The 14,796-nt window shown below is 46.4% G+C and overlaps 1 protein-coding gene across 1 annotated transcript; it reads left to right on the top strand.

The window, feature by feature from the left end:
- Positions 1-3,875: 3,875 nt before the first annotated feature.
- Positions 3,876-14,780, top strand: LOC109936083 (TNF receptor-associated factor 2-like). The gene is made up of 7 exons (XM_048616733.1): positions 3,876-4,085; positions 4,914-4,968; positions 6,092-6,196; positions 7,019-7,192; positions 8,817-8,891; positions 12,207-12,293; positions 13,416-14,780. Exons 1-7 carry the CDS (start codon positions 3,937-3,939, stop codon positions 14,205-14,207), a joined length of 1,437 nt encoding a protein of 478 aa, XP_048472690.1. The 5' UTR covers positions 3,876-3,936; the 3' UTR covers positions 14,208-14,780.
- Positions 14,781-14,796: the final 16 nt, after the last annotated feature.

Genomic DNA, 14,796 nt, shown 5'->3' with positions numbered 1-14,796 from the left:
CAAATTTCCACATATTCCAGCATCATTCACAGAACTAATCTCAAGAGAATATGAAAACCATGTCTTCCCCTTCTTAAAACAAACATAGAATTATAACTTCAGTTTAGAACACTAACTCTTAGACAATAATATACTATGAACCTTCATTACTGAGGTGATCTCATCAAAACATTCAAAATTCTGATGGGACTTGAAAGGATTGACATTGAGCGGTTGTTTCCACTGACTGGGAAATTTAAACTGTGGGGACACAGTGTTGGGATAAGGGGACAATCATTTCAGACAGAGCAGAGAAGAACTATCAAGGGTTGTGAATCTTTTGAATTCTCTACCCCATCTGGTTGTGAATTGTTCTGTGTTGAACAGATTTAAGGCTGAGGTAATCAGATTTTTGGCCTCCCAGGGATATGGGGAGTGGGTAGGAAAATGAGTTGAAACTGAATATTAGCCAGGATTGTGTCAAGCAGCGTAGAAGTCTCAATGGTCTCTTTTATTCAGTCTGGGCCTGAGCAATGCACTAACTTAGAGCCAGAACAAGAGCTCAATCATAATGATAAGTGAGACTGATGTTTTAATATGGGCAAATGAGGGTAGTGTTGTAGAACAGAGAGACCTAGGGGTTCAGGTACATAATTCTTTGAAGTTTGTGTCACATGTAGACAGGGTGGTTAAGAAGGCATTTAGCATGCTTGGCTTCATTGCTCAGACCTTTGAGTATGGGAGTTGGGACTTCATGTTGTACAGGACATTGGTGGGGCCTGATCTAGGGTACTGTTCTGGTCACCCTGTTATAGGAGGAATATTATTAAGTTAGCAAGGGTTCAAAAAAGACTTGCCAGGATGTTGCCGGGAATGGAGAATTTGAGTTATAAGGAGAGCCTGCATATGCTGGAACTTTTTTAACTGGAGAATAGGATGTTGAAGAGTGACCTTATAGAGGTTTATAAAGTTATGAAGTGTAATGGCAGGTGTCATTTTCCTGTGGTGGGGGATTTCAAGACTGTGGGCATATTTTTAAGGTGAGAGAAGAAAGATTGAAAAAAGACATGAAAGGCAAAGTCTTTACACAGAGAGTGGTTTGTATTTGGAATGAATTTCCAGAAGAAGCGGATGATGCGGGTACAGTTACAATGTTTCAAAGACATTTGGATAGGTTTATGAATAGAAAATGTTTGGAGGAATATGGGCCAAGCACGGGCAGCTGGCTCTAGTTTAGTTTGGGATTATGGTCAGCACAAATTGGTTGGACCCAAGGGTCTGCTTCTGTGCTGCGTGACTATATGACTTAATGACTCTTGGACCAGTCAGCAATGACTTTAAAAAAAAATTGCCATCTCACAATAATCTTGGCAAACGTGCAGACAATGTTGAAATGGCAGAAACAGACTAAAGGAAAGGTCAGTTACAGTGAAGTGTACAGAATGATCTATTACGGATTTATTGTAAACAATGGACCCTGGAGTGAGTCACTGGTGTTAAGTCTTACAGACGTACTGGAAATCTTTGAGGAAGTTCTGAAACAATCAGGGGCTCAAGCATCCAAGCAATGTGGTTTATTTGGATTTTTGATCAGAAGTTTGACAAATTTCCTCAGTTGAGAATATCAGAGAGCTATAAGCCCTGAGGAATAATAATCTGAATGGATTGAGATCTGGTTTAGAATTGGAAATGAGGATGAATGAAAAGCAATCTCCCTAGCTAAAAATAACCAGTGAGATTTTTAGTAGGGCTAACTTGTGGGACAAAAACTACAGCAGCTAAATCCTGTTTATAGCACAAAGCCACAATACTTTTTTTTCTTTTACCAGATGTAGGTATCACTAGCAAGGCCTGCACTTGTATCCTTATAGAATGGTTTACTCGGCCATTTCAGGAAGCATTTAAGACTCAACCACAGGTCTACAGTCTGTCACGACTCACTGGGGTAGTACCATAGAAATCAAGCCCAACTGTTACTGGAGCTGTTGCAGGTGGCTCAGTGGTTAGCACTGCTGCCTCACAGCACCATAGACCCAGGTTCAATTCCACCCTTGGGCGACTGTCTGTGTGGAGTTTCCATATTCTCCCTGTGTCTGTGTGGGTTTCCTCTGGGTGCTCTGGTTTCCTCCCACACTCCAGAGATGTCCAGGCTAGGTGGATTGGCCATGCTAAATTGCCCATAGTGTTCAGGGATGTGTAGATTAGGTGGGTTATAGGGGAATGGGTCTGGGTGGGATGCTCTGAGGGTTGATGTGGACTTGTTGGGCCGAAGAGCCTGTTTCCACACTGTAGGGATTCTATGAAATGTGAAAGTGTTTAGTCAAGGTCCCCAATATACCCAATGACAAAGTCAGGTTAAAAGGAAAATACTTAACAGAGAAGTAACTATTTATTATGAACAATTTGTCTTTAACTAATAGTAACTAGGCGAAACTGAATTGCTGAAGTATAATTCTACAACTTGAACTCTATCCCTTCTTAAATCCCACCCCCTTCACAAACAGACAGACACACACAAATAGTCAATTCATGAATATTATGGCAAAAGAAAAAAGACTGGGGAAACACAGTTTGATAACACCAGTCTGGATGACAGGATTAAATTTATTGCTTTTTTTCTCTTCCTTTTTAGTTCTTTGATGCTGACACAAGGTTGCTAACACATAAATGCTCACTTTCATTCACTGGTTGAGGTTTTGCCCTTTCACTTTGTTTCAAAGAATTTTAATGGAGGACAGCTAGTAGTTACTTGAGACTTCATTATACCTCCCCTTAAGAGCGAAGAGACAGAGAGGTTTTTTGGTCCTTCATTTTTGTAGTCTAGATGGGTGTCTGCTGCACTGGCCCCACACAAGTCATGGACACCTGTTCAAGAGCCTCTCAGTTTGTTGTGGTCAAGCTATTTCCCCTTTGTTCAGAACACTTCAGCTCTATAGTTTCTGCTTCTGCCCTCACTGTTCCAGGAAGATGCAAGATTGTACACAATACAGAATGTGTTTCAGTAGTCCACAATCTAGAAATAATGGAAATAAAACGATGTGGCCTTTACAAGAAACAGGTAGGCCAGACTAGTTAAGGATGGCAGATTTCTTTCTTTAAAGGACACCATCAGACAGACTCTTACAACAATGAATGATCATTGATAAGTTCAAATTGATTATTTGAATGTAGAACTGGGGGAGTGGGGAGAGTGGGTTATTTTAGGATAAACATGAGAATTTTGTTTTCCCTGAGGACTTTGACCCTTTAGACCCCTTTTCCTCAAAAGATTATGGAAGCAGAGCCTTTGCATATTTTGAAGGCAGAGATGCATAGATTCTTGACAAGCAAGGGAGTGAAAGCTACAACTGCATAGGAATCTGGATTAATCAGATCAACTATGATCTAACTAAATGGCGGAGCAGTATTACTAAGTTTAAACGCCACCATCTGCCCGAGTCAGATTTAAACTTGCAGCGCCACCTCCCGCCCCCCACTGTTTTAGCTGGGACTTTCTGGGATCACTGGTCCAGTCACGCTATCAGAAGCCAATGAGTTCCCCGATGCGGGAGTACCCAGCTGGAGAATGTATGGCCTTGGAGAGAGGGCAGGGTTTGAGTGGTCCAAATAGTGGATTGCACCCACCGCAGGGAGGAGTTCCCGGTAATTTGACCAGAGTTTCAACGGGGGAGACCAAAGGAGCACCGAGCGAGACTGCTATTCCCAGCGTCTGGGGAGGCGATGACTCGCCGGGAGGCGAGAGGGGCGTGACGCGGAGGGAATCCCAGTGTCTCAGCGTTCTGAAACTGACGGGGCGGGGCCGGCTCCGTGACGTCACAGGGGGCGGGCCGGTGCTGACGCAGAGGGAATCCCCGTAACACTCAAAAGACTTGCTGTCGCCGCACTTGTTGCAACATTTGTAGCAAGGCATTGCAACTGAGCTCGTCGATTTCTTTCTGTCTCTTCTGCGGCAGTAGGATGGTCGCCCTGGTCTCCGGGATCACGCCGGTCGATTCAACCGGCAGCTCCTGTCTCCTGTGCTCCGTCTGCCATTTTCTGCTCATTAAACCCAAACAGACCGAGTGTGGACACCGATACTGTACCGCCTGCCTGGAGAACCTGTTTAAGTGAGTTAATTGCAAAACTTCTTATTTTTTTTGTATGCGCGAGTTTTTGTTTGTGTTTTGAGTGCCCTGCTCTTCACCAGACCCCCCCCCCCCCCACCCCCCACACACACAATCTCCGCAACCCCCAGATGCCTCGATTTTTAATCTTCACCCAATGTCTCTGAGCTCGAGGAAAGCCGGGCTGTTTTTTGTCAGGAAGATAAGTGACTTGGAAGGGAACGTTCAGGTGGTGGTATCTGGTGCTTTGTCCATCTACAAGCTAGAGGTAGTGGGTTTGTAGGGTGCAGTTGGAGGACCCTTTAAGATCTTTTTAGCACATTGCACTGGTGTGGTGTTCAATGCTTGTCCAGCTAGGAACTACCCAGTGACACTTTATACTACCCAGTCCTGACCTTTTATAGGGATTTTCTGAAGAAGAGTCCCAACCCAAAACATCAACTTTCCTCTGCTGCCTGGTCTGCTGTGTTCCTTCAGCTCCACACTGTGTTGTCCCTTTGTAGGGGTTATCTGGATCTGAGCACAAACACCTATGTTTGTCTTCAGTGGTTTCTTTGGCTACGGCAGTAGGGATATTAGGCGATATCTTCCTTCTAAGATTACGAGAACCTGAGTAGACCACTCAGCCCCTCAAAGCTGTTCCATTCAATAATATCACAGCTAAACAGTGAACTATCCTTGTATATGATGTGGAGATGCTGGTTTTGCTGGACAAAGTCAGGAGTCTCAGGACACCAGTTATAGTCTGACAGGTTTATTTGAAATCACAAGCTTTTGGAGCGTAGCCCCTACCCTATATGTCACAAGTTAACATTATATTTTTTATCTCAGAACAGATAATGAAGCAGACTGCCATGTATGTCAGCAGAAGGTTTTTCGTTCTAAGGTAGGACATATAATTCATTGTAAATGTGCTTCTTAATTGACAGATTTGCTTGGGGGGAGTGTGGAGTATGTTCAGGAGAGTTGGATTTTCACAGAGTGAATGTTCTAAATAGTGCACGTCAGTAGAATTTAACTTGGAAAATCTTTTGTAGTAAGTAACATAACAAAATGAGATATAGGCTGGAATTTAATTGAGGTGTTCAGATTGTTTATGTATAGAACAATGGATAACTGTAAGTGAGTGAGTTTTACAGACTGGAAACTAATCGAATGCTTATGGTTTATAAACAGAATAGTGATTACCTGGAAATAATATACAAACTGGCTTGTTTCTGGGCAGTTATTGTTGTTGCCATCGTACAGTATTATTGATAGTGCTCTGAAATAATTGTTTTGGAAGTACCCTGAATACGATTGCTGGGAATTTCCATTCCCACTGTTGGGAAGTTTTGTCAAACAAAATAGGTGAATTACAAGGAGGAACTAAAACTGACTGGGAGTTCACTGAGAGCTGTCGTAACAGAGTACTTCTGCTGTCTGCCTTATGTGCTTACGGTAACAGTGCGGTGATGTCACTGTTCTACTGATCCAGGCAATAGGAGGCCTCCCCCCACCCCCCAACCCCAACCCTTCCCCACCTACAGCCTGCTGCCACCTGCTAGTGTTCTTACCTCTGGGTCTGCCAAGTTGTACAAATGTCAGACCAGGGGAGTGCCGCACTGTCAGAAGTACCATTGTTCAGCTGTTAAAGTGGTCCTAAACTGCCTTCTCAGGTAGCTTGGAAGATCTATGCAGCTAACACTTTGAAGAAGGCCAGGGAATTCTTTCCTTGTGCCTCGGCCAATTACTCATCCCTCGCGCTGGATCACTAAACAGAATAGTTGGTCAATATCACATTTCTGCCTGTGGGAGCTTGCTGTGTGCAAATTGGGTGCCACATGGTGCTAAATTACTACAGCAACTACACTTCAAAGGTACTTAATAGGCTGTGAAATCCTCTGGGACGTGCGGAGACTGTGTGAGGTGCTGTTGAAGCGCAGGCCCTTTTCTTTTCTTTTGTGTTGTTTAGTCTGACCTTTCTTTTTGTGTTCCTCTGCCGCCCTCGCCCCCACCCCACCCAACAGGTCTACCACGACAGAGCTGCCGAAAATGATGCTTATGCCACAAAGGTTCAATGTACGGCTCACCGGGACGGTTGTGAGTGGACAGGGACACTGCGAAACTACTTGGTAAGGGGCCATGGTGGGCCAAATTAATTCTGGAATTCTGGCGAGAGCCCATGGAGGAGTGGGGATGGGGATTGATGAAACTGATTGGCGCTTGCCAGCCTGTAACCTTGAGTGCCATATAATCTGGAGAGGCTGCAGAGCTGAGCTATATGGGAATCAGAACTTAGGAGCAGGGAGTAGGCCATCTGGTCCCTCGAGCCTGCTCCGCCATTCAATAAGATCCCGGAGTCATGGTGTCGTCTCCACTTACTCTGCCTGCTCCCCATAACCCATAATCTCCTTTTACTGTTCAAAAATCTATCTATCTATCTCTGCCTTAAAAACATTCAACGGGGTAGCCTCAACTAGGTCAGGGAAAACTGGAGCAATTTGCACATAGTATCCACTTGTAGCTGCCATAAGGAATGACTGTATGGAGGAGGAGGGGAAGAGAGAGACTTGGAGCTAACTGTGTCAACTATTATATTCTGACTTGGCTGTAGCTATTTCGAAGTTACAATAAGGACCTGGATTTCAAAGAAGGGGGCAAAATAAATTCCTCTTTCCTTCCCTGATGTCTTCTGGGTGTCCTAACCAATAGCTATCCCTTGGTCGATGTCATTAAAAGGGTAGATTATCAGACCAATGTCTCATCTCGTTGCTGCTTGTGGGATTTTACTGTGTGCAAATTGGTTGCCGAATCAAGATTTGGGGACATTCTAAGCTATAGAAAATTCATGTTTTGTACTTGCTGTGAAATTGACCTGCATGAACGAGTCTCTATTGAACCATCATGTGTCTGTCTACCTCTGTGTTCCCCCAAACCCACCCATGTACCTCTAGCGCACACACCGAGCCCAGTGCGATTTCCATGTGGTCCCCTGTTCCAATGTCACATTTGGCTGCGAGACCCTGGGCCCCAGGAAGAAGATGGCAGCACACGAAACGCAGGAGTGCGAGTGGAGGATGGAGCTCTGCCCCCAGTGTGAGACCTTCTGTGTTCACAAGCTGCTGGAGGTGAGGAGTTTGGAGAGGTGCAGGGTGGGGCAAGCAAGATGGCTCACCATCCCTGGCGTCAGAGCTCAACTGCATTTGTGTAGTGCCTCGGACCGAGTGAAACATTGCGGGAGCATTTATCAGACAGGGCCTGAAGTTGAGCCGCTTAAGCTGTGCCCAGATCTCGGTCAATTTAAAAAGTAAAGCTGGGTTTGACCGTGGGCCTGGAAGGGGGAGGCAGGCTGAGAGAGGAGTGAAAGCTTAGGACCCACCTTCCAGCTGCTGGGTCCTAAAACTCGTGGTGGAATAGTTTAGTTGGGAGAAGCTCAAGGGTTTGACAACAAACCCAGAGGGTTGTGGGACTAGAGGAGGTTGCAGAGCGCCCCTGGAGGGATGTGAAAACAAGATGAGAATTTTAAAATGGACGCACTGCATGATCCAGTGCCACTATAGGGGTAGGCGTGGTGGCATGGTGGTAATGTGACTGGACAAGAGGCCCAGAGCTAATGCTCTGGGAGAGCTGGGTTGAAATCCCTTTAATGAAACTTAAATAACTGAATCGGGGATTGAAAGCTAGTCTCAGTAACAGTGAATGTGAAGTTATCACACTCGCCTGGTTCCCTACGGAAATTGGCCATCCTTGTTGGGCCTACATGTGACTCCTGACCCACAGCAACGCTGTTGGCTGTTAACCACCCTCAAATCTAGGGCAGGTAGGGTTAGACAACACCCCTCGTTGCCCTCAAGCTGAGTGGCACATTTGGCCATTTCAGAGGGCAGTTAAAAGTCAGCCATATTGCCACAGGCCTAGAGTCACATGTAGGACAGACCGGGTAAGCAGGGCAGACATCCCCCCCGTGAAGGACACTGGTGAACCAACTTTCCGGGAATGGTTTTGTGGTCACAATGCTTGTGACTTGCTTTCAATTCCAGTTTCATTGACAGTGAGGTGAGGTGATTGGCAAAAGGGGGAAATGGCAGCGAGTGGTTAGGATCTGGAATGCACCCGGGCAGCTCCATTTGAGGTTTTCCAAAGAGCAACAGACCATTAACTGAAAGGAAGACAGTGCGGGGTTACCAGGAAAAGTTCTATTTGGGGGAAGGGACATTAGAAGTGGCACTAAGTAAACTGCTGTTGCAGAGAGCTAGCTCAGAATGGGATATTTTTAAATGTTCGTTCACGGTCTAAGGGCATCCCTGGATGGACCAACATTTATTGCCTATCCCTAGTTGTCCAGAGGGTAGTCAAGAGCAAACCACGTTGCTGTGTGTCTGGAGTCACATGTAGGCCAGACCAGGTAAGGATGGCAGTTTCCTTTCCTGAAGGACATTAGTGAACCAGATGGGTTTTTTCCCCTCCAATTAACAATGGTTTCATTGTGATCATTAAATCTGTTAATTCCAGATGATTATTTCATTCAAATTCCACCACCATGGCAGGATTTGAACCCGGGTCACCGGAACATTACTTTTAAGATTAATACTCCAGTGATAATACCACTCGGCCATTGCCTCCTCATATGCTGTGAGCACTCTGCGATTATGTTCCTTTGAGGCGCTGTACTGCGGGAGGGATGAGCTCTGTTGTGTGGCAGGTCAGGCAAATTTTGCTCCTAACATTGCTGCAATCCTTTGTTTCTCTCAGGATCATATCACGACGTGTTTCAAACGGAAGCAGTCATGTCCCATGTGCGGCAAGACGGATTTAACAAAGGCCGAGGTAAGATGGCTCCCTCCGTTGTTTTAAATCTCAAGTCCATTGGGAATCGGACAGATGATCTTTTCTATTGCAGAGAGGGCCAGTGTTAGAGGCAGTCAGACTTTAAGGGGTTACGTAGGGATTTCTAAATTCACAGTAAAAAAGAATGAGATGACCTTTCCATTTGAGCCTTGTGCACCCCAGCAGAATCTGGACACAAAACCTATGCAGATAAGAAATGAGCGATAACAAGAGATTCCAGGGAGGTCCTGGAGGCAGAAGGGGTTTAGAGAGAGTGAGGTGACAGGCACTGGTAAGGAATGGGCCAAAACGGTGTCAAACCGTGATAAGACTAAATGACCCTTGACTGGGTGAAGAAGTCATTAACAACGTTAACATGTGCCCTCGAATGGACATCTGTTTCTTGAATTTGGGTAATGAGATGCTTATGTGACCAAAATGGAACACTGAATGTCTCTGAAACAAAGAACAGAATAATTTGCTGGAAAAGCTCAGCAGGTCTGGCAGCATCTGTGGAGAGAAATCAGAATTAATGTTTTGGGTTGAGCGATCTTTCCTCAGAACTCCGTGCTGAGCTGAGCTTTTCCAGCAATTTCTGTTTTTGTTTCGGATTTACAGCATCTGCAGTTCTTTCAGTTTTTATTTACTGAATTTGCCAGAGACTTGCTTCAATTTGATGGGAGCAATGGTGCACCTGCATTTTGCTTGAATAAACAATCGTGAACAAGTGTTCGGTTCTTGCTGGCCAACTAATAGATGGCACCGCAATAGGCAGGATTTTCAGTGCACTTGATGTGTGAAATCCAGTTGTAAAATCAGAGCAGGACTTATAGACTTATTGCTAAGGTCCTAGACAGTGTTGCTGAACAAAGAGACCTTGGAGTGTAGGTTCATAGTTCCTTGAATGTGAGTCACAGGTAGATAGGATAGTGAAGAAGGCTTTTGGTATGCTTGCCTTTATTGGTCAATGCATTGAGTATAGGAGTTGGGAGGTCATATTGCGGCTGTACGGGATATTGGTTAGGCCACTTTTGGAATACTGCGTGCAGGTCTGATCTCCCTGCTATAGGAAGGATGTTGTGAAACTTGAAAGGGTTCAGAAAAGATTTACAAGGATATTGCCAGGATTAGAGGGTTCGAGCTGTAGCGAGAGGCTGAATAGACGGGCTATTTTCCCTGGAGCATTAGAGGTTGAAAGGTGAGCTCATAGAGCTTTATAAAATCATGAGAGGCATGGATAGGGTGAATTGTTGAGGTCTTTTTCCCAGGATAGGGGATCCCAAAACTACAGGCATAGGTTTAAGGTGAGAGGGGAAAGATTTAAAAGGGAACTAACGGGTAAGTTTTTCATGCAGAGAGTGGTGCATGTATGGAATGAGCTGCTAGAGGAAGTGTTGGAGGCTGGTACAATTACAACATTTAAAAGGCATCTGGATGGCACATGATTAGGAAGGGTTTAGAGGGATAAGGGCCAAATGCTGGCAAATGGGAGTAGATTTATTTAGGATATCTGATCGGAATGAACAAGTTGGACTGAATGGTCTGTTTCTGTGCTGTACAATGGAGTCTATAAGACTGAGCAAACCTTGGTGAGATTGCAGTTTGTAAGCAATGAACTCTGGGCCACATTGTCCTCACTCTTTACCTCCTGTTTGGTAGAACACAGAATCAGCTCAACTGTTCATGAGTTTTAAAAAAAAACTCAGCTCAATTATTCCCCATCTCTCTGGCTCGTGCTTTTGCAAAACTACAAACTGTTCCCACTCTGCCTCTATCCTATATTTTCTCTCTTTTTCTCTCTTCTCTAAGTCTGCAAATTAGTGGTTGAAAATAAGGCATCCTTTGTCTACTTTCATGAAGCTTGTTAAGTGGTTTCTAAGTCATAGGGTAGAGAAATTTTAAAGGGGCATGTTCAGTGTTCATTTGCTAATGCTATAGCAAATGTAGCTTTAAATGCCCTCGCCTGTCTCATTCTCTTACTCACTTGGAGTGATACTCCATTGCAGTGCACCCTGAGGGAGTGCTGCACATTGATGGTGCTGTCTGTCAGATGAGGCATTAAAGCTGGGGTTGTGTCTATCTGCTCGGGTGACAGAAAAGATCCTGTGTTGCCACTTTCGAATGAAAGCAGGTGTGATTGTTACCAATCTCCTGGACAACACTGAGCCCTCGATCAATAGCACGAAGTGCAAGCTATCTGGTCGCAATCTGTTTGTGGGAGCTTGTTTTGTGCATCTTTAATGGCTGGGTTTCCTGCATCACAACAGTGATTCTCCTTCAAAAATACCTGATTAGAAGACGGTTTGAAACTTCAGTGGTCATGAGAAGCACCTGACAAATGCAAATCTGTAAAAACCACAAGAACTGTGGATGCTGTAAATTCGGAACAAAAACAAAGTTGCTGGAAAAGCTTAGCGGGTCTGGCAGCATCTAGTGACCCTTCCTCAGAACTGTTCACAGAAATGCAAATCTGTCTTGCTCTCCAGCTGTCTGTGCATCTTTCTTTCCTTCTCTGAGTCTGCACCTCTCTCGTTCTGTCTCTCTCTTTCTTTCTATCTTTTTCGCTCTCGGTGTATTTCCTGTCCAGTCAGGTCTCATTCCCATTGACATGATGAACCTTGTGACGATGCTGTGGCTTTAAGAGGTTATTTTGTCCTGGTTTTCTTTTTGAAGAGAGGTTTTAAGGCAGAACCGGTGAGTTGTTTATTAGAGCCAAGCAGCTTGTGAGGTCTTGGGTACTTTTTTTAAAAAGTTGGAACAGTCTGAATGGGTGTGGTCAAACTCTCTCAGAACCTGGGTCTTCAGTTTAGCTTTCAGCAGTTGCGGTTGGGGTCTTGAAGTGGAAGCTAATTTTTTTCCCCCTCTCTCAGTTACAACCAGATGCTGGGGTTCCCTGCCTGTTACAGGGGTTGCATGTGAGACGATCTGTTTTCTGAATTTGTCTTTTGTCAAGGGTGTGTGTTAATAGGATGTTACTATATTGGAACAGTTAATTAGTAATGGTTACCATGTCTATTATTCTGTTAAGTTTTCCCTTAGTGTTAGGTTATTCCAATTACTTCTTTCTTTTGTTGCATTTTAAATAAAGTGAATGAGTAAAGTGTGTTTTGCTTTAAATCCAGTAGTTTGACCAATCAAATTGCATCTGGGGCACAACACCTTACTTTTTTTAAAAGGAAGAGAAAGTTAGGATCTTAGTCTATCATCTGAATATTTTGAGGGGGTTTGTCTGGTTCATAACAATGTCTTGTGCAGAAAGCAGACTGTTTGTACAATTCTAGTTGTTAACGGTTGTCTCTTTTTTTTTCTCTGCAGTTGGAGGAACACTGTGACCCTCATGACGGCACCTGCCCTGATGCCCAGGTCTCCTGCTCCTTTAAGGACATTGGCTGCCTGGAGAAGGTGAGTTTTCCCTATTGGTTGAAAATCTGTCTGACCTTTGCCCCCTCCAGGAACCTTACTTAGAATCCCCCAATGCCTTACTGCCCATCGTGCTTAGCCTGGCCGTACAGAGAAACGACTCAGTTAGTGCATCTCCTAACTGTTGTTTCGCACAAAGGTCTGCAAACTGCTCCTTTTCCACGGATTTTATTCAATTTCCTTTTTTAAGGTTGAGCTTGAATCTGTTTCCTCCACCCTTTCAAGTAGAGCGTTCTCGATCAGAATATTTAAAGCGAGCTCTCCCCTTCTGGCTCTTTATTTTTGTTCTGCTCTGCACTCTCGGTGCCTACCCATCTACTCCAATAAAATGAATTCAGATTCCAGACTCTCCACGTAATTTTCACTTTGTGGAGGTAGCAGGTCCCAGCAAATGAGTGGGGGGAAAGAGAGAAAAAGAGATAGAGAATGCAAGGGAGGGGTTCAGGTTCCCATCCTCCCACCCTCTGCAATAACTCTCGGCTGGCCTAGTCCAGAGAGGGGTACCTACAGCTGGGAGTGTTGAGTAATCGGACAGACGCTACCACCTCTTCTTCCAGGTAACGACTGTTGGATCACTTTACATCGACCTGAGAGGACAGACAATGTCTGGGTGCAGAGTTTTGTTTTTGTCTGAGAGGTGGCATCTTCGACAGCGCTAACCCTCTGACAGTGCGGCACTCCCTTAAGGATCAAAAACAGAAGTTGGTGAAAAAGCTCAGCAGGTCTGGCAGCATTTGTGAAGAGAAAATCAGAGTTAACGTTTCGGGTCCGGTGGGTCCACTGGACCTGATAAGTTAACTCTGATTTCCCTCCACAAGATGCTGCCAGACCTGCTGAGCTTTTTCACCAACTTCTGTTTTTGTTCCTGATTTAAAGCATCCGCTGTTCTTTTGGTTTTTACTCCCTTAAGGGTGGATTGCATGATGGGGATAGGCAGGCTTAACAAGTGGGTCCTGACCCTGTGTGTGTGTGTGTGTGTGTGGTTGGGGGTGGGGGGGGGGGAGAGAATGTGGGGTGGAGGCTGGTAGTTTGCTGGTTGATGTGCGGATAGCCGCCCTCTTTCCCCATTGCTAACCCGGCTCTGTCTCCTTCCGTCTGGAGCAGCCCCGGAGGCGGGACGCGCAGCCGGCGCACCTCTTACAGATGATGAACCGGAGAGAGAGCCTTCGTGCTGGGAGACCGTCCGAGGTCGGGGGGCCGGCGGCGGCAGCGGCAGGGGCGGTGCAAGCCTCGGAGGAGCTGAGCGCCCTGGAGCGGAAGGCGGACGGCCTGGAGAGCTCGGTGAGCGGCCTGAACCGGGAGCTGGACAAGTACGCCCACCTGCTGGAGGCGCTGCAGCGCCGCTGCCTGCAGTACGAGCAGCTGATCTCGGGGCTGCAGAGGAAGGTGCGGGCGCTAGAGGGTGCCCGAGAGTCACCCGCGAGCACCAATGGAGTTCTACTCTGGAAGATCCGGGACTTTTCCTCGTGCCTGACGGCCGCCAGGGCTGAGCGGGTGACGTCATTCTACTCTCCAGTCTTCTGCACTCACCCCTTTGGGTACCGTCTCTGCTGCAGGGTCTACCCGAACGGAGACGGCAGCGGCCGGGGCAGCCACGTCTCCCTTTTCCTGGCCATCGTGCGCGGCGACTACGACGACGTGCTGCCCTGGCCGTTCCGGCAGAGGGTCACCTTCATGCTGCTGGACCAGGCGCAGCAGAAGCACCACCTCAAGGAGTCCTTCACCCCGGACGTGCTGAGCGGCTCCTTCCAGAAGCCCCGGAGCCACATGAACGTGGCGAGCGGCTGCCCCACCTTCGCCAGGCACGACCTGCTGCAGAAAGCGCACGGCCCCTACCTGAGGGACGACACACTCTACATCAAGGTGGTGGTGGACACGGCGGGGCTGGTGCCCTGAGTTCCTCAATCCCATTTCCAACCCTCACCCACCCAACACACGGGACAGTCCTCTCCACCTCCCTCCCCCGTTGTTTCGCCTCCACTGAGTACCCCTAATGGGTCTCCTTAGCTGAGGAAGGATATTCCTGGCCTGGAGATTGTGCAACAGAAGTTTCCCCGGACTCATTCCTGGCGTGGCAGGAATGAAGAGACTGGATGGGTTAGGACCGTGTTCTCCTGCAGTTTAGAAGAGTGAGTGGGAAATCTCACAGAAACCTATAGGATTCTGACAGGACTAGACAGGGTAAATGCGGTTCCTAGCGATCAAGGGACCCAGAACCTCGGGTCACAGTCTAAAGATACCAGGTAGCTGTTTAGCACTGAGATGAGGAGAAAAATGTCTTTAACCAGAGAGTGGTGAGCCTGTGGACTTCTCTGCTGCAGAAGGCTGTTGAGGCCAAAATGTTGCTTTTTAGAAGGAGTTGGGTGTAGTTCTTGGGGCTAAAGGGATCAAGGGGAGAAAGTCGGAGCAGGATACTGAGTTGGATGATCTGCTGTCATCCTACTGATTGGCAGAGCAAGCTCGAGGGGCCAAAAGGCCTACCTTT

Source organism: Rhincodon typus, chromosome 35, assembly GCF_021869965.1.
Source record: "Rhincodon typus isolate 14 chromosome 35, sRhiTyp1.1, whole genome shotgun sequence".
Lineage (NCBI taxonomy): Eukaryota > Metazoa > Chordata > Chondrichthyes > Orectolobiformes > Rhincodontidae > Rhincodon > Rhincodon typus.
Note: the sequence above shows the minus strand (reverse complement) of the source record. Positions and strands in the feature narration are given on the sequence as shown.